Source organism: Bubalus bubalis, chromosome 5, assembly GCF_019923935.1.
Source record: "Bubalus bubalis isolate 160015118507 breed Murrah chromosome 5, NDDB_SH_1, whole genome shotgun sequence".
In the NCBI taxonomy this organism is placed as follows: Eukaryota; Metazoa; Chordata; class Mammalia; order Artiodactyla; family Bovidae; genus Bubalus; species Bubalus bubalis.
In genome coordinates, this window is record NC_059161.1 from 40,384,953 (window position 1) to 40,407,250 (window position 22,298).

At 37.7% G+C, this 22,298-nt stretch overlaps 1 protein-coding gene and 1 long non-coding RNA gene across 6 annotated transcripts in view; one reads left to right on the forward strand and one right to left on the reverse strand.

Moving 5' to 3' along the window:
* The window catches only part of TNFSF18 (TNF superfamily member 18), a 127,743-nt gene extending 108,995 nt beyond the window's left edge, over positions 1 to 18,748 (forward strand). For 3 of the 5 annotated variants that reach the window (XM_044943007.2, XM_044943006.1, XM_006063043.4), the window contains 3 exons: positions 8,989 to 9,165; positions 14,395 to 14,425; positions 16,789 to 18,748. In XM_044943007.2, coding sequence (XP_044798942.1) covers positions 8,989 to 9,165; positions 14,395 to 14,425; positions 16,789 to 17,135 — 555 coding nt within the window. In that variant the 3' untranslated portion in view covers positions 17,136 to 18,748. Of the gene's footprint in view, positions 1 to 7,936; positions 8,139 to 8,988; positions 9,166 to 14,394; positions 14,426 to 16,788 lie in introns of all 5 variants that reach the window. The other 2 variants (XM_006063042.4, XM_044943005.2) reach the window with 2 other exon arrangements.
* On the reverse strand, positions 7,307 to 21,436 carry LOC123333695. Its single transcript, XR_006551157.1, has 3 exons — positions 21,327 to 21,436; positions 16,798 to 17,075; positions 7,307 to 7,803 (listed from the first exon to the last, which is right to left on the reverse strand). It is a non-coding gene; the product is annotated as an uncharacterized LOC123333695 (long non-coding RNA).
* Between the last annotated feature and the right edge of the window lie 862 nt (positions 21,437 to 22,298).

The following is a 22,298-nucleotide window of genomic DNA, read 5'->3' on the forward strand; positions in this document are numbered from 1 at the left end:
CAGATGGTGATTGCAGCCATGAAATTAAAAGACACTACTCCTTGGAGAGAAAATTATGACCAACCTAGATAGCATATTTAAAACCAGAGACATTACTTTGCCAACAAAGGTTCGTCTAGTCAAGGCTATGGTTTTTCCCGTGGTTATGTATGGATGTGAGAGTAGGATGGTGAAGAAAGCTGAGTGGTGAAAAATTGATGCTTTTGAACTGTGGTGTTGGAGAAGACTCTTGAGAGTCCCTTGGACTGCAAGGAGATCCAACCAGTCCACCCTAAAGGAGATCAGTCCTGGGTGTTCATTGGAAGGACTGATGTTGAAGCTGAAACTCCAATACTTTGGCCACCTCATGCAAAGAGTTGACTCATTGGAAAAAACCATAATGCTCTGAAGAATTAGGGGCAGGAGGAGAAGGGGACGACAAAGGATGAGCTGGCTGGATGGCATCACCGACTCTATGGACATGAGTTTGGGTAGACTCCGGGAGTTGGTGATGGACAGGGAGGTCTGGCATGCTGAGATTCATGGGGTTGCAAAGAGTTGGACACCACTGAGTGACTGAACTGAACTGAACTGATCAACTCCTACTTAAAAGAAGGAAGGTGCTCAATCAAAGGCAGCTGTTCTTGATGCTGTGCTTGCTGTCAACATTGTTACTACCAGGAGAATATGCACACCAGTCTTTGTGTTTTCAGCATATTCATGAATGATTCTAATAGTTGTTGAAATCATCTGTCACCTGTACCACAATTACTGTCCTATCTATCTTCTCTTTAAGCCTTCTGGGACTTCTATTTTCTACATAGAAACTCAACTGTCCCATCCTTGGGTTCTCACAATGTGACTTGGCTCTAAATTTCTCTTTTAATTAATATTCTATCTCACTCTTTTATTAGTCTCATCCTTCGTTAATACAAAGGATAAAATTAAAAATAAATGTATGCTATATATATGTGTGTGTGTGTATATATATATATATATATATTTGTATTGAAGTATAAAGGGCTTCTTTTTCTCTTTTTGCTAAGAAAAATTGCTTAAGGAAATTTTTGGCTGGAAATAGTGTGGAAATAGCAAGTTCTATTTTTATCCTAATTTAAAATTTGATTTCAACTCCAGCTCCATCTGGAAACCTGAGTCATTTTGAGACTAAGAAGGAATAAAAGAAAGAATTTGACATTGAAGACAAAGCAAAAAATTGTGCCTGTTTGAAAAAGATAAGACAATTCAGTAAGAGCTTTTTCTTCAAAAGATATATTAGTAGATATCATATTCAGAAATGAAGCACATAAGAATCCTTAACATTGTAAATTGTTTCTCACTGTAAAATCCTTCCACTACTAAAGCCAAGTTCAGGTACTTATTGATGCATCAAGACAGAATGAAAAAAAATAGGTTTTAGAATTAGATTTGGATTTGAATTTTAGTAGTTTTGTGACTCTTTTGGTTTTGCTTGGTTTTGTTCTTTATAATTTTCTTTTTTATGGTTTACATTAGAAACCGACACTCGAGCAGCTGGTTCATGACGTAATCTAGGAATTCATGAGATGAGGAACCAGGAGAGGATGTAAGAGGCTGTGTACGTGTTGGGTGGAGAACATCCCTACTTTCAGCCAAAGAGATTTCCCTGAGGCTTGCTGGATGATGAAAGATCTGAAATAATTTAAGACTTATCTTTCCAAATGCTCATAGCTAACTCTTCAGGGATGTTTACTCTTTATTTAGCAAATGGAAACTGCTTGCTACCTCAGCTGGCACCATTTCATCAAACAGCATTCCACAGCATTGTCTATGATTCAGGTTTTTTTCCATTGGTGTATCAGCCTGAGCTTTCCTCTTTATAGTGGGACATCCTACTGTATTCAGTCAGGGCTCGAGTCATCAAACAAGATGGACAAGTTTCTTGGCCTGAGCAACTCCAGATGCCTTGGAAATTCTCACTTAGGAGATTGGGAAAGTTACATAAAGTCATTCTCTGAAAAAGCAGTAAGTGAAGCTTGTCTTGAAATTGAAACCTGTTTTCCATGGAGACTCAAATGTTAAAAAACCAGCAATTACCAGACAATGAATTTTTTAAGATCAGAGGTCTTATCATGTTCTTTCTGATTTCTCCATTGCCAAGTAAAGTGCCTGAAACGCTGTCAAACTACACAGACACATATGCACGCAAAATATATATTTATACATTGTACTATATAGCATACATAATATATATGTATCTATTATACTATATATAAACATAGCAAATTATCAGTATATAACATATTAGTAAATTAATACAAATTTACTTAGCTTAGGGGAAGGGGATATTATGAGGTTTTTTCATCTGGTAATGTCTCTTTAGATGTACCAGCCTAGGCACTGACTCCTTTATAAACTTGCCCTTAACCTGAGTGAGGTCAGGTATTTGGTTCTTATCCTCCTACATACTTCTCCCCATGTTGCTTTGTATATTGTCTCTTTCTCTAGCTACCTGTGAAAACCAAACCAAACCAAAAAAGCAGCAAGAAATTTGAAGATAAGGACTGGCCTTTTCTATCAGTACTAAGTTCTTACCATACTTGGTACATAGAAGGCAGTCAATAATGTTTTCTAAATGAGTGAGGAGGATAACATCCTTTTGCTGTATTTTGGATTCATTTCATATATAAAAGTCAAAACCTGCCTTTACTCATGTAGGTTCTCAGCGCCAAAACCAACAAACCAAGCCTTGAGCCAGAGAATCTGAATTGAATGGTGTAAGACCAGGATTAAAAACGGGAAACCGGAAGAGGAAGTATCTCATTGATTTCTGTATGAACACGTTACAGTTAGGTGTTGAGTGCAGTGAATGTGCTGATTGTTCTTCACTGGTGGAGTGTGTATGTGGTAGCTTGTCAAATCAAGTCATATTTTTCAATTGCTTTGAGTTTCCTAATTTTTTTTCCTGGCACCAATTCAAAAATTTCTTTCCTTTTTTTCACACCCTCAAAGAAAAGCCCAGGCACACATCAAGCTGTAAGCTATCAACTGCCCATCTTATTCAAGAACATAAAGACTTTGTTTTTAAAATGGAGCAGTTGGGATACTCCGTCACACTAGTATCATAACTCATTTGAGTTAATTTATCACCAGTGTGGTAGGCAATGAACTAGTAAGTCATGAAGATGCTGCAGGCTGCATGTTGTAGGCTATGAGATTTACAGTTAGGTTAAAAAATAACAAACATATTCCATGAGTATAGAAATGAATGTCACTGCATTCATATGGACACATCAGCTTCAGTGTTTCAACAGAATGAGTGGGTAAAATTCATTAAAGTAACACAAGAGCAAAGCAGTTTGAATGGTTATGAGAAATATTTATTAATAAAGGCTTGTGCATGAAAAAAAAAAAGAAAATAAGTTGAATTGTAAAGGGAAAAATACCTCCCCACTCCCTCCTCTGCCAGGGCTGCCCAAGAAATCCAGGAGATTTGGTGATGCTTAGTCTCAGGAATATTAAGACCCTCTTATTTCAATTAGGTTGATAGGTGAAATATAGTTCTCTGGTGATCCATTTGATACTGGGCAATATAGGCTTTAATACCAAATCCCTTCCATTATGGCTTCTGGGGTGGTGTTTAATGGTTTTAAGTAGGAAGTATCATGCCATACTGCATAATGGAAAATTTATTTTGGTCTAGTTTCCAAGCAGGAAGTAATCCTTCCCATCAAAATGTGCTTAAGATGCTTCTCTTATGGCCAAGACACTGACACAATACTGGTTAGGCTAGAGAGAACTGCCCCCCGCCCCCCCCCCCCCCCCCCCCACACACACACGAGACAACAACAAACCACTCACATAAAAGACTCAGGCTAGACAGGCACCTACTACCTGACACAGCCTTTCTCAAAGATTAGTGCTTAGGCAGGAAACTAGCACAGGAAGGCTTCCATGGAAATTGATCAATAGACTTGCTGCTTTAAGGCTGCATTTGAGTCAGTGAAACATAGACAAACAATGAAGAATTTGGTAAGGACTCCAAAAAAAAGGACATGTAAAACAGCACAGAACAAGATAATATGGGGTATAGAAGAGGGTCCCCGAGTCATGGAAGAAAAACATAGTTTTAATTCAAATTGTTTCCTAGGCCACCCTGGTTAGAGTTGTTATTAGTTCCTTAGAGAGGAACTAATTATTTATTAGTTCCATAAGAGATCATACTCTTATGATCTGGAGATTGACATGTATCTTGTAGAATTTATTGTACATATAATATGTAAATTTGTATATATATGTAAACATGTATTTCTATATGTACATATGTATTTATTTATGTATAGTGTTGTTGCTGTTGAGTTGCTCAGTTGTGTCCTACTCTTTGTGACTCCATAGATTGCAGCATGCCAAGCTCTCATGTCCTTCACCATCTCCTGAAGTTTGCTCAGATTCATGTCCATTGAGTCGGTGATACCATCCAACCATATCATCTTCTGCCACCCCTTTCTTCTTTTGCCTTCAATCTTTCCCAGCATCAAGGTCTTCTGTGCAGAATTCTTTATGAGTAGACATTTACCAGTCTTAACAGAGACTTGTTGTCTTCATAAAATTCCAAGTTTAAAACCATATTTATGTATCATGTCTGTTTATTTTCTATCATATATCATCTATGTGGAGAAGGAAATGGCAACTCACTCCAGTATTCTTGCCTGGGAAATCCCATGGACAGAAGTGCCTGGTGGACAACAGTTCATGGGATTGCAAAAGAATAGGACACGATTTAGCAACTAAATAACAATTCAGTCATCTATTTATGTAGTATCTTCAAGTCAACTGGGCCTTATTTGTCATAACAGTGAATACTCTGAAATCCACAGTAGACAAAATCAGTTGTGCAGTTGTGAATTCTGGCACATGGAATGTTTCTGATTAAATATGCTACACCATACATTATCACAAGCATCAAGCCATGGTAAATAGTGTATTGGCTTCCCTGGTGGCTCAAATGGTAAAGAACTCACCTGCAATGCAGGAGACCTAGGTTCAGTCCCTGGGTTGGAAAGATCCCCTGGAGGAGGACATGGCAACCCACTCCAGTATTCTTGCCTGGAGAATTCCCGTGGACAGAGGAGCCTGGTGGCCTACAGTCCATGGGGTTGCAAAGAGTCAGACATGAATGAGTAACTAAGCATGGCTTGGTGTATAGAGGGCATGTGGTAGGGAGTGCAGACCTCAGTAATACAGGATTTTGGAGAAATCTGATGTCCATATAATACTCACAGATTTCAATGTGCATCCCATGCGGTTTACACAGCAACTACTGGATAAATTTCAGCACCAAGAGTGGAAAAAGTGTTTTGGAGTCCAATACCTGGGGATTCAATCCCTGTTCTACCAATGTGGGCAAATGATTCATGCTCTCGAATGTCAGTTTCATTATTTGTATATATGGTGATGTCAACACAGGGCTGCTTGATATTCTAATGTAACTGTGCACAGAGAAGGCACATCTTAGGTGCCCAATTTGTTTTAGTGTGATTCAGTCAATGACTGAACCATAGCCAAGTTTCTATGTATCTAATTCATTCTGAATTAAAAAGAACTGTGAATACAAAGTTGCTTAATCAGTCGTAACTTGTATGCTGTTTCTAATCTGAAAAATATAGAAAACATTTTTTTACTTGTTTTTCTGAAATTCCTCATTTGTCAGCTCTTGAATCAGACTACCAGATCCATTCAAAAGTTTGGTCTTTTGTCACTTGTTCACATTTTAAAATTTCTAACATTTATGTAATGCTTATACCTCAACTTTTACCACTCTCTCAAGAAAGAATTCCCTCTTTTCTCTGGTCAAACAATAATTTCCAACCTGTCTTCTCAACTATTTTAGCTCCTTTAGATCTGTGTTTGCTGATGGTCTGTATTCTAGCATTCACTTGGGTTTCTGTCTCCCTATATGTACGGTTTAAATCCAGTTGGGCAGCAAATTACTTGACAGCTGTGCCTTTTTTTAAATACCTCTCAAAGCTCTTAGCACAGTAGTTGGCTGAGAGTAAATATTCAGCATAGATTTGCTAATTGAACTTAATTTAAAAAATTCATTCCAAGTATCTGAGCCAGTGTCAGGCCATAAGTACAGAAGCTTCATGTGTTCAGTGTTCATTTTCTTCTTGTAGGATCCTGAGATGTCAATTCTGAGAGTTTGTAGCCAAAAGGTACCAATGATGACTCATTAATTTAGAGTTCTGAAAGTCTTCCCTACTGCCACTTGTCCTAACCTGAAAGGTATTCATTTTGGAAACTGTTTCGTGGAAAGAAGTCCTGGAATGTATTCTTTTATTTTTTCTTTTGGAAGGAACAAACTGGATTCTACTTTACTTCTGTCACTGTTTTGTTCTGTGACCTCGTGTATGTCTCCTTCTTTCTCGGGACTTCATTTTCTCCTCTGTGGAATTAGTTGACCGAACTACCCATACTGGGTAGTTCTTTATAGCTCTCTTCTTTTAATAGGTCTCTTGCTCTTTTCTTGGTTCAAAGTTTAATTTCTTTATTTAAAAAATTGCATTGAAATATAGTTGATTTACAATGCTGTGTTGGTTTCAGCTATACAATAAAGTCATTCAGTTACACATATATATACAAATATTTATATTCCATTTTTTAAACATTCTCTCTTCCATTATAGTTTATTACAAGGTATTGAGCATAGTTCCTAGTGCTTTGAATATATTCTTCTTGAGATAAGCATGTCATTTTAAAGATATGTTTAGAAGGTTGAAATAGTCAGGATATTTGAGAGCCTAACCTTGGTTAAAGGCAGAAGAAGGAGCTGGATTATATTTGGAACAGTTCCTCATTTAAGGAAATATTTACTGAATTGAGTAAGCAGAGGCAATTCCAATTAAAATTTGGAGAGGAATCAGGAGAAGGAACAAATCAGAGAAGCAGGAAGGAAATAGTCTGCCTTTTCAGTAGTCAATTTTAAATTCTGTGCTGGTGTTTATGCCTTTCAGACATGATAAAGAGAAGAGTTATGGGTAGAATGAATCAATTTCTTCTAGAGTCAGTTTATTATTCGTCTCTGAATCACAGCATCCTGGACAGAGCCACAAAACATTGCCATATTGAAAAATTATTCCCATGTGATTCAGTGACTCTTCTTCAGAGATATCTGGGCCAAGTTAAATTTGATAACTCAGTGAGAAATATTGCTGCAATTAGTGTGGTACTAAAAAAAAAATGGGTTATAAGACAGTATCTCTAGGGCCAGGTCCCCACTCCACTATCACCCAGTCATTAATGGTGTGATACACCTCTCAAAGGTTTTTTTTTTTTTTAATTTATTTAATTTTTGGTTGTGCTGGGTCTTTGTTGCTAAATGCGGGCTTTCTCTAGTTGTGGCGACCAGGGGCTACTGTCTGTGGTACACAGTTTTCTCATTGGAGTGGTTTCTCTTATTGTGGAGCTAGGCTGTAGGCACACAGGCTTCAGTAGTCGTTGCTCCCAGGCTCTACAGTGTGGAGCACAGTGGCTGGAGCACAGAGGTTTTGGTTGCTCTGCAGCATGTGGAATCTTCCCAGACCAGGGATTAAACCCATGTCCCCTGCATCGGCAGGTGAGTTCTTATCCACTGTATGTGTTAGTTGCTCAGTCGTGTCCGGCTCTTTGCAACTCCATGGGGTGCAGGCTGCTAGGCTCCTCCATCCATGTGATTTTCCAAGCAAGAATACTGGAGTGGGTTGCCATTTCCTTCTCTCTTATCCACTGTACAACCAGGGACATCCTCAAGTTCTCTTATCTTTAGCATCCTCTTTCAGAAAGGAGGATGTTCAATAGGCTTTTCCCCTAATTAAAAAAAAACACAACAACTTTGATTCTTAGAAATTTTTTCTTCAAAATACTTTACCTACTTTTATTTGAAAGAACATCAGATGACTTACATCCTATGGTAAATATTTTAAAAATCATTCTTTTCTAGAATTTCATAATCGATTCAGTCTTGACAACATCTCTCAGAAGGGTGAAGAGAGAAGCACTTATGGAACACTTCTTAGCCAAAACTTTACATCTCTTTCATTCTCAGAAAAGCATTATGAAGTGGAAATTTTCTCTAATTTTACCACGAAGGAAATGAAGAATATGCTGAAGGCCACTGAGCAGATAAGAACTGCCTCTCTTAGGTCTGTCTGATTTAAAAACCCTTATTCTTTCTAGCACATAATTCTGACATTATGTGTGGGGCGGCGGGGGGAGAGGTGAGTGGAGAAGGCAGGTATTCCATTTAATAGATGGAAAGATTGAGTACAGCGAACCAGGAGACTTCCTCAATTTTGCAATAAATCAGTATTTTTGATTCCAGCATGAAAACTTCAGGTTTTTGGAATAGAGTATAAGCTCAGACTGGAGGACAGGGTGCAAGAAAATATCTTTTTATGATAATTTTATTTCTATTTGATGCCAGCATTGAATTTTCAGAGTTTCTAAATGGTGAGATATAAAAGAATTAAGCTTGTGTTGACATTTTAAAAATTAAATTCTAGTAATACACTTGGTGTTTTCTAGAGATTATCTTCGAATGAACACATTTTATGCCCTAGAAATCCATGAAACTATTTTTTCCAAACCTTGCATCCCAGTCTCCCTAATCTACTGCCTCACACATATACATTTGGAGTATAATAGGGCTCAATCTTGAACTTTATTTTTTCCTTACAAAGAGTAATTATCTGGAAATAATTTGTAATACTGCCCAGTTCCGTAGTTGTTCTTGTTTTAGGAAATAGTTTTTTCCCCTTTTAACTTCCCTTGTTTTCTTCTTTTAATCCTCTGTGTTTGTATTGGCTTTTAGCCCTGTGCATTGGGCCTAGTGCCAAGTGAGAGTCAGCACTTAGCCTAGAAGTATCATTTTCCAACACACAGAATCAGGAGGAAAACCCCGCCTCTCACACCCACTACTAATTAGCATACTATTCTACAAAACTGACTAGTTGCACCATGTGCTCATCACTCCTGAATTTCTGCTTTCCACAGCTCTCATTCCTGCAGACAATGAGTTTGAGCCACATGGAGAATATGCCTTTAAGCCATTCAAGTCTTCAAGGAGCACAGAGACCATCCTGGAAACAATGGCTCTTCTACTCAACAGTAATTATTGTGCTATTACTTTGCTCCTTCAGTGCACTAATCTTTACTTTTCTTCCACTCAAGGTAAGGAGACAACAGAATCTAAGGTTACGATTTATTGTACTCTTTTCTTTTGATAAGTCTAGTTGTTAGAATGTCACTCAATATTGTTAGAGCTTTGAAAGAGAGAGACATGTAAGGTAAGTAATAGATGGTGTAGTCTATCTTTGAAAAGAGAAATGCACTGAACTAGGAGTAAGAAGATACGAATTCTGGGTTTAGGTCTCTCAATAACTAGCTGTATGCATTTGAAAGACATTTAATCTTTCTGGTTCTCAGCTTCTTCATCTGAAAAGTGGTGGTAGGGAAATGGATTTGTTCATCATCATGTCCCTTCTAGCCATAAAATATAGTGATTAATACTTTATCTAAGGGTGGTATAGAACATAAAGGGAGTCAAGAGGGGGGCAATGACTTTGGGCTAGGTTGATCAGGGAAGGCTTCATGGAGGAAGGAGGAAGTATTTTCTTTTTTGGGAAGCCCCTGATGCTTATCGGGAATTTCCCACTGAGCTCCACTCCAAATTATGGGTCTAGTGAAGAGAATGGAGATCCATTAGATTCTTAGTAAAAGTTTTTTCTGACTGTTGTTTACATAGTGTTGATCAGAAAGAACATAAATGCCTTATTTAATTTAGGATTTAGCCAATTCCTGGGTACATCTGAAAACAGTGACTGCAGAAACATTTTTCTAAGGGACAGATTGACCAGTTAAGATTTCAAAGATATGGTTCTACTACTAAAGATATTTGAAAGCAACTGAGAAAAGATACAGGAGGAAACAGTACAGAGAAGATGCTGATGTTAACCTAGGGCAAGCAGAGCTTTGGCCAAGTTTTTACACAGTAGCCCATTAATTTGTATTTTGTAACTGTACACAATGGTATACAAGAAAGGAATTTGTGACCACATCCCCCAGTGTCTCAAGGAATGTTCCAAGCAGACCTCTGAACTCTCTGGACAGTGAAGCTTTGAGCAGGGGGAAAAAAAGTCATTAGGAATTCTTTGTTTCAATTTCTGAAGAAAGGGAAGGGTGAGAATAGCAACAACTTAAATTTGGAAGTGCCTTTTCCTTCTCAAAACCACTCCACATGCTATTAGCCTGATGACATTGAAAAACATAGGGTAGGTTTTCCGTGTCATCAGTTCCTGCATGTGACTGGGGACTCTGCCTGGGAGAGAAGAGAAGTGTCTTTCTCAGAGTCACACAGCTGCTCTTGCAAAGGGAAGGAGGAGGTCTCATACTCCCAGAGGCATTTAGGACACCTCTTGCCAACGTTGAACTTGATGAGTCCCCTGTGTCTGAGCTCTTATTCTGGGATTCCCTCTCCTAGACAACATGCAGCTACCCAGTGAAAGGTTCTGCTTCTAAAGAAACAGCCCAGAGTTTGTTCCAAATTTGGGGAATTTTGAAAAGTTTTCAGGATATTGTCCTGACAGGGTGCCATGGAGGCTTTATTCCCATGGGAAAAGCCAATGACTGGCTGATGGTACAATGATATTAGCTTCCATATTCTACTTTCCTGCACTTCTCTTTCCCTATTGGCCACAGATTAGTATTTTTGGAAAAGAGGACTGAATGACTGTGGGTGATGAGTCATTACTAGGTAGCCACTTCCACCTCCTTATAATGCTCTATGACCTTGGAGTTTACATTGTTTTTGTCTCCACTCTGGTTATTGTATACAAAATCCCACTTTCCAACCTCTCTAGGCACTAATTCAAAGTGTTAGACAGGAAGACTCAGATCTTTTTAAACCAACAAAAATTTCCGTGGGAGGATTCTTTTTTTCTTTCTTCCCTCTCTTTCAGAAGACATCTCACTGAAAGAATCAGTTATGAGCCCAAGGAGATGGTCCCCCGCCCCCTACATGAAAATAACCTTACAGAAATTATCTCTTAAGAAACCAAATGTTCACCCATCCAGGTTTGATGGATGAGACAGGGTGCTCAGGGCTGTTGCACTGGGATGGCCCTGAGGGATGGGATGGGGAGGGAGGTGGGAGAGGGATTCAGGATGGGGAACACATGTATACTCATGGCTGATTCATGTCAATGTATGGCAAAAACCACTACAATATTGTAAAGTAATTAGCCTCCAATTAAAATAATTAATTTAAAAAATAAAAAATACCTTCACAGCAAAAAAAAAGAAGAAACCAAATGTTCAGGAGAGTCCCCTGCTTCAGTGAAATGAAGGATACTTTCAAAAGGGGAAGTTTTGCATGTATTTATAAGCATAGTAGATTCTATTTCCAAATGATGATTTGATTAGAGTTGGTTTGGAGAAATAATTATTAAGTTTACTTATTAACCCAATCACATAAATCTGAGCTTAAATCAAAATGGGGTTACAAGAGCCACTGATCCTTCTAAGCAAAGATGAATTAACTAAACAGGACTCATATACTGCTTTATAAGTGGATATTTACTCCTTCCAAACATCATCAGGATTAGAAATACAAACTGCTCTGGAGCCGTAGGGGTGAGACTTTTGACTCAGACAGGCTGTTTGGATCTCAGCCTGGCCTTTTTTCAGCTGCGTGACCTTGGGCTAGTTACATAATCCTCCTACTTCTCACTTCCTCTTCTGCAAATGAAAATGTTATCTCATAGAGTTGTGGTAAGAATTAAGAGACAGTACAATCCTGATCATAGTAGGCTCTTAGTAGATAGTAGTGATTCATATTTATACAATTATTATTAATGACTTTACAATGAAGATAAAGACTTAACAAAATGGGTATTCCTTGCTTATCTATTCTACTTCCTCAACCAAAGAGTGTGTCTCACTGCCAAATACAGGATTTTAGTGATTAGACAGATTTTTCACTTGTGACAATAATGACATAATATCACAGTGGTGGTTTCTGTAGTTCTAAATGGACATTAAAGCAGCCCGCCATGCAATAGCCAAGATTTCTGCAATTAATTTGTCTGTGGCCTTAGGTTTCTTCGCACACTCTTTATACATGACAGAAGACAACATAGATGTTATCAATGGCACATTTTTTGGCATGCTTTTATATTTAGATTGTTACTCAATTGCTTCATGTGTTGATTTGTGTCTTTTGAAGCAATGACCATAGATGACATTAGTTTCTCTTGCTTACAATGCTAGTATAATGTATAGGTACATGAAGTTTTGTTTCATTCTTCATTATAATCAACATCATTATCAAAACACTAATACTTAATAAGCAGGACAAGACAGAATATCTGGGCAAAATCCTTTATGAGACTTAACTCATTTGAGCACATGAACAAGCTAAATGGACTAGGTGCTGCTATTTCCCCATTTTATAAATGAGAAAATTGAAGTTAAGGGAGTCCCTATCACATGGGTTAAACAAAATGGAATTTCAGCATCTCTTCTAAGAAACTCTATCAACAAAATATTCTTGACTACAATCCCAATATATATGCTAACTGCTAAGTCTTATACAAATTATAATATTTTGTATATTAAAAAGATATGCAATATAAGTTTATAAGGATAAACCAAGTAATATGCTTAATGTGGTTTATTCACAGTGCAAAAACATTTTGCTTTACCAAAATATTGTATTTGTATAATATGCAATTATATAATATAAACATTTATAAAACAATTGAAATAGTATTTTAGTAATTTGATAAATGTTTCTTTTATTTTCTTAATCTTAGTTTAACACATTTTAATACAAGAAATTGAAAGTTTTAGTCTAATTTACCTTGATTCATGGTCTTGACTGTCATAACTGAAAAATCACCTCATGAACACATATAGATCAAAATGGAAGACTGCATCTTTGAGTATGCTTACCATGTTATGACACTAAAATTTAAGTCCATCATTCAATAGTGCAAAGTTCCTTTTTAAAGAACTTAATAGTCCCTCACTCCATTCATGACTTTTTTCCCTTCCTTAGACAACTTAAATTCCATAGTTCATAATTAAAATCCTTACCAAGGTGGCCTTTCCTTCTGAGCCTCCTCTGTGGGTTCTTTCTTATTCCCTGACCCCTACACACTGCAATATCTCAATACTCTTTCCTATCTATAATCACTGATGTGATGCTCTTATATAGATTCATATCTTAACTTACCATGCAGACGCTGAAGGCTCCTAAATTAATTTTTTTTTTTTAGAACTCCTTAAATTCCATCCTCATAGACCCAGTCGCCTTCTTGACACTCCTACCTGGGTATCTAATACTCATCACAAACCTGACATGTCCAAAAAATGAACTCATGATTGTTTTCCCCCAATTTACTCCTCTTAAATCTTGCTCATTTCAGTCATTAACAGTGTTATCTTTCTAATTGCTCAGGCCCAGATTTTGGTGTCATCTTTGTCTCATTTTCTCATCCATATCCATGTCAGGAACTCCTGTTCACTCAATTTCCAATTACTTATCATCTCCACAGCTGGTACCTTGGTCAGAGGCACCATGCTTTCTTGCCTAGATGCTTACACCTTGTAACTCTTGCCACTCTTTAATGTATTTAGCATAGTAGCCAGAGAAATCCTATTAAAAAATTGGCATCCTGTTTAAGCTCAAAAAGTCTCTTAAGCAGTTTGCTGTAAGAAAACCAATGCACAGTTACATGGCCCCCGCAAAAAATGTTTGTGGATATACCTTATCTTACTACCAAGTATCGTAAAGCCTTTAGTATTTAAATATCTGTACTTATAAAATCAACCACACTGATAGCTTTCTGTGGCATGTAATTTGTGTTGCAAGATTTTGAAACTGAGATCTCCTCAGGGTTATCTCAATTACTATGTGTGATGCATGATTATCTAAATATTAAATAGGGGAGACTTTATCACTCTGAAACATTAATAAATATTTCTATAGCTTAATTTTTTATTTAAAATAAATATAAATGGAAATTGTTAGTTTCTTCTCACATGCCAGTGGATCATATGCAGTCACTGGGGTGCAGAGACATATAGAAAATTTCTATAGCCCAAGAGAAGGAGCATCCAAGATCAAATAGGTGTCCTGTAGGTGGAGATTAGGTAGGTAGAAGGAGTTCTTAACTTCCTCCTAGAAGACCCAAAAGGTAGCTGTGTAGTGAAAGGTAGAGGAAGGAGCCAGTCATCTGTAAAGGAAAGCAGAGAGATCCAAAACAGGGTGGAGGGAGGGATTTTTTTTTTTAATGTGGTTAGGGCAGAGAAGTCTGCTTTAGGAATCTGAGCCTCTAAATAATCAAGAAAACTGTGACACTGTCACCATCCTGACCAATTCCTCTTCTTCCCCTACAGACTGCCCAGGGACCCTGTGTAGCGAAGTTTGGTGAGTAACCTGTCTCACAGAGGATGAGATGGTTGGATGGCATCACCGACTCATGAGTTTTAGACATGAGTTTGAGTAAATTCTGGGTGTTGGTGATGGACAGGGAGGCCTGGCATGCTGCAGTCCATGGGGTCACATAGAGTCAGATACGACTGCATGACTGACTGGACTGAACTGTCTTATAGGCCTCCTTTTCACTTTTCTTACTATTTGCTGCAAAAGGCAAGCTCCAGCACTAAGAAAGGATGCATTCTATTTTAGTTATCCTACAACTACTGTTTTTAACTGTTAATCATGTAGTTGTCTAGGAGCTGAGGCTTCAGCTCTTTTTAATTGTTTTAATAAGCACAAGTTTCAGATTTCTACGACTTTTCCCTGGGACAGACTCAGAGACCTTCTCACATTTCCCATATTGCTAGTGTCCACTAGAGTGAGTGTAGGGTGCAATTTTTGTTTCCAAGTGTAAAAATGAGAAACGAGAGGGGAGTGGTCCCTTCTCTGCTCCTTTCACCTCTCCTCTTAGCTCCTGAGTCACTTTCCTTTATAGTGACCTGGTACTTGCTTAGAAGACACAGTAAGGTTTACAGTTGAGCCTTTGGGTATTTTTTTAGAATACATACAAAATTAAAAATGAATACATTTGGGGTTGTTTACTGGTTTAAGATCAAACACCCATTTTCTGCTGAGAGCAGACTACTTCTAGAGTCAACTTCAATTCCCGTTTTACTGTACAGCACAAATAGCCAGGCTTCCTTGACTTGAGAGTATAGGGAATCTCATTTTACTTGTGTCTGCCTTTTTGATTTGTTGTTTTTTCTAGTAAATGGAGTGAAACTCCTCATGATATGTTTGAAATACCCTCTTGATGTGGTAAAAGTTGAGAACCTCAACTTTAAGGTTGAGGCTCCCCCCTCACAGAATTAAATATGAAAACCAGTGATATTTCTTCCTGGTGACTTGCCTATTATCTATAGCATGGTCAAGCAGGAAGAAATTTACTGGGCTCTGGATTCAGTGGAGAAACAGGGAGACTTTGCTTTCTGCTTTGATGATCTCTCCTTCATTCTCCTTCAGAGCCTTGTATCAGTTATTTATATATAAAGAAGAATTTGAGTTAATGTGTTATCTCTTTTAGTATATTTTTTATCAAGGTTTCTTTCTAAATATTTGACAAAGGCTTTGCCCCCATAACAAAAATTATGGAGCATTAGAGAACACACCAGATAAGTATTGCACATTCTGGGATTCTGAAATTACATCTTTGTGTAAAAACAATGAACATTAGGAAAATGTGTTAATTCCATAAAAATCAGTCTTGATCCTTTTCGCATCCCCCGTGACAGCAATAACCTAGGGATACTTCTATTTAAACAGCCAAATAATTTCCATGTATTAACTCGTTAATTTACCAGTAGCTATTTGCTAAGGATTTGGATAATAGTATCTCAAGTGAATCTTGAATGACACATACCTATAAGCTGAAGCACCATTATTTAGACACAGTACACCTAATTCAGCATATACTGGGTAGTAGGAAGTCTTTTTGGTGTTGAAGATACAGCTATGGACAAAATAAAGGAATATTTGATTTCCCTGGTGGCTCAGATGGTAAAGTGTCTGCCTACAATGCAGGAGACCAGAGTTCAATCCCCAGGTGGGGAAGATCCTCTGGAGAAGGAAATGGCAACCCACTCCAGTACTCTTGCCTGGAAAATCCCATGGATGGAGGAGCATGGTAGGCTATAGCCCATGGGGTCACAAAGAGTTGGACACAACTGAGCAACTTCACTTTTCCTTTGTCCTCAAATGTTATATTCAAGTAGGTATAAGATTGATAAATAAACAACTTAAATTATAATAGGCTAGATGGTGACAACTTCTATGAAGAAAACTAAAACAAGATAAAGAGAGAGAGTGACAGGAGAGCACTATTTTAAACAGATTGATGAGCAGGCCTCATTGATAAAGTGATACATAGTAAATAGTATTGCTACAGAAAAACATGAATATACATTTCTGGACTGCCAACTCTTGTCATCACCATCTTAGTATGCTGTTCCTTTCTTCTTATTTTTATTTCAGAAATATTGATTGACAAATGATACAGTGCCATTTCCCTATTCCCTAACCCATTTCCCTATTCCAAACTTATTTTCTTAGAGCCCCCCAAGCAAGAGATAAACTTAGGCAATTTCTTCAAAGTAGGGAGTGGTAGATACTTAAAATTGTGGTTGGAGAGAACTAGTATAGACCTTTCCTATAAATAGGAAAGAAACTATTATCAGGAAGATGATGAAATAATTAAATAACTATGCTTTTCTTTTTTTTTCTCCCCCCATTCCCCCCTTATAAATATCTTGTAGGACCATTACCTTCAAAATGGCAAATGCCTTCTCCTGAGCCTTCTTGTGTGAATAAGACAGCAGACTGGAGGCTGAAGATACTTCAGAATGGTTTGTACTTAATTTATGGCCAAGTGGCTCCCAATACAGCCTACAAGGGACGAGCTCCTTTCGAGGTGCAGCTGCGTAAGAACGAAGACCCCATACAAGCTCTAACCAACAACTCTATGATCCAGAATGTAGGAGGGGCTTATGAATTCCACGCTGGAGATGTAATAGACTTGATATTCAATGCTGAGCATCAGGTTCTGAAAAATAAGACATACTGGGGGATCTTTTTACTTACAAATCCCCAATTCATCTCCTAGAGACTTGATTTGGTTTCCTCATCCTCTTCAGCACTTGCAGAGACATCAGTGCATAGGCTGGACAAGGAAGATTTTCAATCTCTGTAGTTCATCTGAGTATACAAATCAACAGAAACAGAACTCCTTGCATGTGAATTTTCTTTTCTCATGCCTGTATAAATGAGACTCAGAAGAAGGACAAAAGGCATTTGGTAACCCTTGATGTTAGATCAGCAAAGACAGTTTTGTTAGTTCATGAAATGAATATGGGTGGCTAGAGGACAGAATCTTCTCCAAGTGTCTTTGTTTAACCCTTGAATCTCTGGGTGGAAAAATGAAGTCTTATTCCCACAGGAGTCTTATCTTGTATGCAGAAAAGATCCAGGGCAGTAGTCTGCCCTTGTTCTCATATTCCTGGACTGTGGACTGCTTGACTTCATTCTTCCCATATTCCTATCTTCTGAGACCCTCCTAATAAAAAAGTAGTCAGACTTGGAGGGTGGCCACTGCTATGCAAGCATTACCCCACTTTACATTTGATGGCATGAGGGGACAGAGACACAGGTGGCATTGGTGTGGGATGCACTTTATTGTGGAATTTTTCTTAATTTAATCACACTCAGGATGCTTGGTGCTTTATAAAACCAGCTGGTCAAAAGGGTCATTCTGAACCTTTACATAGGGCTTCATGAGAACTTGTTTGTCTATGCGCCTAAACATGGCCGATGGTAAAGAAAGAGTAATCATTACTAATCATAAGATTTAACCACAGAAATTTATATTACCAGTACTGTATTTTTTCATGTCATGATTCCGTATTTTTAGCTGGCTAGGCAGTTTGCAAAGTACTTTCATATATCACATGGCAACTCTAGAAAGTTAACGGGGCAGGTATTTTGGCACAATTATAACACTGAGTATACGGAGGCAGGTGGAACATAGGTAACTTGCTTCACCCCACAGAAAGAATGATTAACAAGGGGCCATGGGCTTCCCACTGTATCACACTATTTTAGCTTTAGGGTTGGTATTTCTGCTCTCATGTGGATGTCTATAAAGTTTAGCAGATTAGATCTTCAGAGGGTATATATTCTCTTGGCAGATAGAGGGAAGCTACACCAATGCCTTCCTTTCTCAAAGACTTCTTTTCCTTTCCTTACCTGGACCAGGGAGCATGGGCTATTGTTCAGGACTGACTTCAACTGAACTCCCTTTCTCACTTTGTAGAGACTGTCTTGGTCAAATGTATTAAGTTCCAAAAATAATGAATAGCACTCAACTCAATAATGGTCTGCTAAAGTTTTGGACGCTACAAAATTAACTAGCTGCTTATGGGTTCTTGTTGAAAGGTATGTAATATGATTACGTGATAACCCAATTTAAGATATTTATGGATATTTGTAAAAAGCTACAGTGTGTTAATAATATCACCGTATAAAGCTAATTTAAAAATATTTGTATTGTCTGCTTAGGAGCAAACTAAGCCTGAGGCCAAGGTGCTTCTTAGTATTTCTTTTTTTTTTTTTTTTTTAATGAAATCTGTTGAGTAGTTGTTGAGCCAAAGACTTGGATGCCTGGTTCCTCTTGCATTTGTGTATTTTCTCAGGAAATTAAAGTTATATGACATATGTTTATGGACACTTGCTGGTGTTAATCATTGTTGAGTTATAAGCAGCAGTGAGCTGGAGTGGGCCAGCACTAGCTCATAAGAAAGTGAAGTTGCTCAGTCGTGTTCAACTCTTGGTGACCCTATGGACTGTAGCCCACCAGGCTCCTCTGTCCATGGGATTTTCCAGGAAAGAATACTGGAGTAGGTTGCCATTTCCTTCTCCAGGGGATCTTCCTGACCCAGGGATCTGACTCAGGTCTCCCGCACTGCAGGCAGACTCTTTACCATATAAGCCACTAGGGAATCCCTGCTCCTAAGAACTGATTGTTATATTTTCAAAAATTGCACATTCTGGCTATGAAATATAGTCATCCTTGAAATTGGCTATGGTGGGACTATTTATACCATGGGAATTGGCAATCAGGGCTTTTCTTTTTGGAAAGTCTATTCACCAGCACACCACTGTTGTAAAACTCTCCTTCTCAATAAAGCCTCTCAGTTCCTGCCTTATTCTTGGAACACTCAGGGTAGGCAAGGGAGAAAGTGACATTGTCATACTGCTTAGCAATAGCCCTGCCTATTAGTTATTTCTCTGGGCAAGCAGAGGTCTCCACAGTTGCAACCAAAAGCTACCAACAGATGACCTTTAAATTTCCCTAGTGTTGTGATTTCAGGGTTTTTTTTTTTCAATGTATACTGTTTCCTTGTTTATTCAAATGGTTGTTTAAATTTTATACCTATAATAAAGTATATGTTGGTAAGTAGGCTATAACTGACATATCTGTGGGTTATCAGGCTAGTGTTTGTGATCTAGAGAATGTAAGTATACATCAAAGATATTGTTGCCCATATGAAACACTTATTTTTTAAAAGTTTTCTACTTGAGATACAGTTTGATTTACTGTGTTACTTTCAGGTGAACAACATAGTGATTCAAAGTTTCTATAGATTATAGTCCACTGTAAGATATTATATGGGCTAAATTCCCTGTGCTGTACAATGTATCCTGTTAGCTTATTTATTTTATACATAGTAATTTGTACTTGCTAATCTGGTACTTCTGTCTTGCCCCTCCTTCCCTCTTCTCACTGGTAACCACTAGTTTGTTCTCCATATTTGCAAGTCTATTTCTGTTTATTCATTTGCTTTTTTTAAAAGATTTTATATATAAATGATAACATACAGTATTTGTCTTTCTGACTTATTTCACTAAGGATAATGGTTATGTTATTTCAAATGGTATTATTTTATTCTTTTTGACATCTGAGTAATATTTCATTATAGTTAAACCACAGCTTTATCCATTTATCCATTGGTGGACATTTGAGTCACTTCCATGTCTTGGCTGTTGTAAATAATGCCGCTATGAACATTGAAATGATACATGCACTCCAAATCAGTGCTTTTGATTCTTTAGATGTATACCTAGAAGAGGGATTGCTGGATCATACTGTAGTTCTATGTTTAGGTTTTTGAGGAACCCCATACTGTTCACCATAGTGGCTGCACCAATTTACATTCCCACCAACAGTGTAGGAAGGTTCTTTTTGCTCCACATCCTTGCCAACGTTTGTTATTTGTGGTCTTTCGATGATAGCTATTTTTATTACTCCCTCTTTATAAATTTTATCGTAATCTCTCCTCCTGACTCTGACCTCATTTACATCCTTGATCTTCCTAAAGTGTCTAAGAGGAGTGGCACAGGGAGCTTACCTTCATTCTTTTTATAAATTCTGCATATTTGCAGTGACAATTTGATATTGTCTCACTTTGATATTGTCTCACTTTGATATTCAAGTACCAATCATATTACCATCCAGTTATACTCTCGTGTGTCAAAAAGGGATCTAGGAGAACTTTAATAAAACACAGAAATGCAAAAAGTCCCAACATCATCACAAAGAGCAATAAGAGCTGAATAAAAAGGCAGATGATGAGGAAAATCACTGCTCAGAGAAGTTAGACTTAAGAAAACTGTTAGAAATGAACATAGTCAAGAAAAATTAGAGAAGTGTGATGGAAATAGTTCAACTTTTATAGAAAAAACAAAACAAAACAAAAAACAAAACCAGTGCTGAGCTCTAAGCAGGCTCTATCTACAGATCTAAAGCAAATGCTCAAGATAGTAAAATGCAGACTCTTCCATTCATTTTATCTTAATCTGATTTCTGTTAGCAGTTAACAACTTTAAGGAGTTCAACACACTTTGGATGAGCTATTACTCTGAAATACAGCAGTATTAGTGAATCCCATTACATTGCTTGGAGAAGCAGGCTTGAGGGTTTATGGGACCTGCTTCAAGGAATTCAGGAAGTGTTGGACAATAGAAAAATGAAAATTCAACAAACAGGCCCCGTTAGGATAAACCAGCCTTATTTCTTCAGTTGCATGTGGAAATCTCAGATTTCAGCATCCAGGGTGATTGTTTCTACCCAGCTTTGGTATTGTCCAGGGATATCGGACATGGCTTAGTGACTAAACCACCACCACCATGCGCAGGGGGTGGTGGGGTGGTGGTGGAACAGAGATTTTGTTCACAAGGGGCCTCAACACAGAATCAGACTGTGGTATACTGGTGGGTTTAGAATGGAAATCTTCCCTACCTACTTTTGGACTGTTCCTCTTATCCAATGGGCTGGTCTCTGAGAGGAATCCAGTGACTAGAGTCCAAGGTCCGCCACAGTGCCTGGGCCATAGTTCTTACTGTCTGCTGAATGAACAAATGAATCACAAATTTGAGTGTGTTGGTGTGAATTTAGCATTATCATGTGTACTTTGGATGACAGACTCCAGTGGGCAAAGCCTTTAGGCTCCCTTTATTTATTGTCTTCCATTTCATCACCTACTGTTCTTAAATGCTGTCCTTTGCTATCAACCTGTTCTTAGGAACATTGTTAAAGTAATTAAGGAAATAAAAGAACCTTGTTAATTAACTTGCACTAAGGGTAAAGGGTCAATAAGCTACCTGTCTCGCATCACCAGAACTGGAAAAATTCCTATTTGGTTTAATGATTGCTGGGCAGATGCACCAAGAGCAGCTATCTTTACAATACTAAGACAGAACAATTTGTTCAGTGAGCAATAGCAGAATTTTTCAAAGTCAGGTCTCTAAACTTTACATCAGATTTATCCAGTAAGCTTAAAAAAATCCCTAGTCCCCATTCATATTCCACTGAATAAATGTTTCTAGGAATGAGCCCTAGGAATCAAATTTTTAACTAGCTCTGATCCATAGGTTTTTCTTATGTACATTTGATAATGTACCTAAGAACCACTGCTTTATGGCATACAACTTTGCATCTCAGCTGAATGTTTCTCCAAGTATTTAAAGACAGTCAAAGCTTCTAAATAAATACAATTTAAAAAGTAAAACAAACAAACAAAAAAACCCTAAATTTTGTTGCCCATGAGGCTTACCATAATCCATTTCTCATCACAAAATCACCTTAACTTCTATCCTCTGAGTCTGAGAACAGGTCAAGATCTTCACTTTTTATAACCTAGTGACAACTTTGCCAATTGAATGCTGGCAATCTATAGCATACAAGCTTTGCCACAATCAATATTACATTATC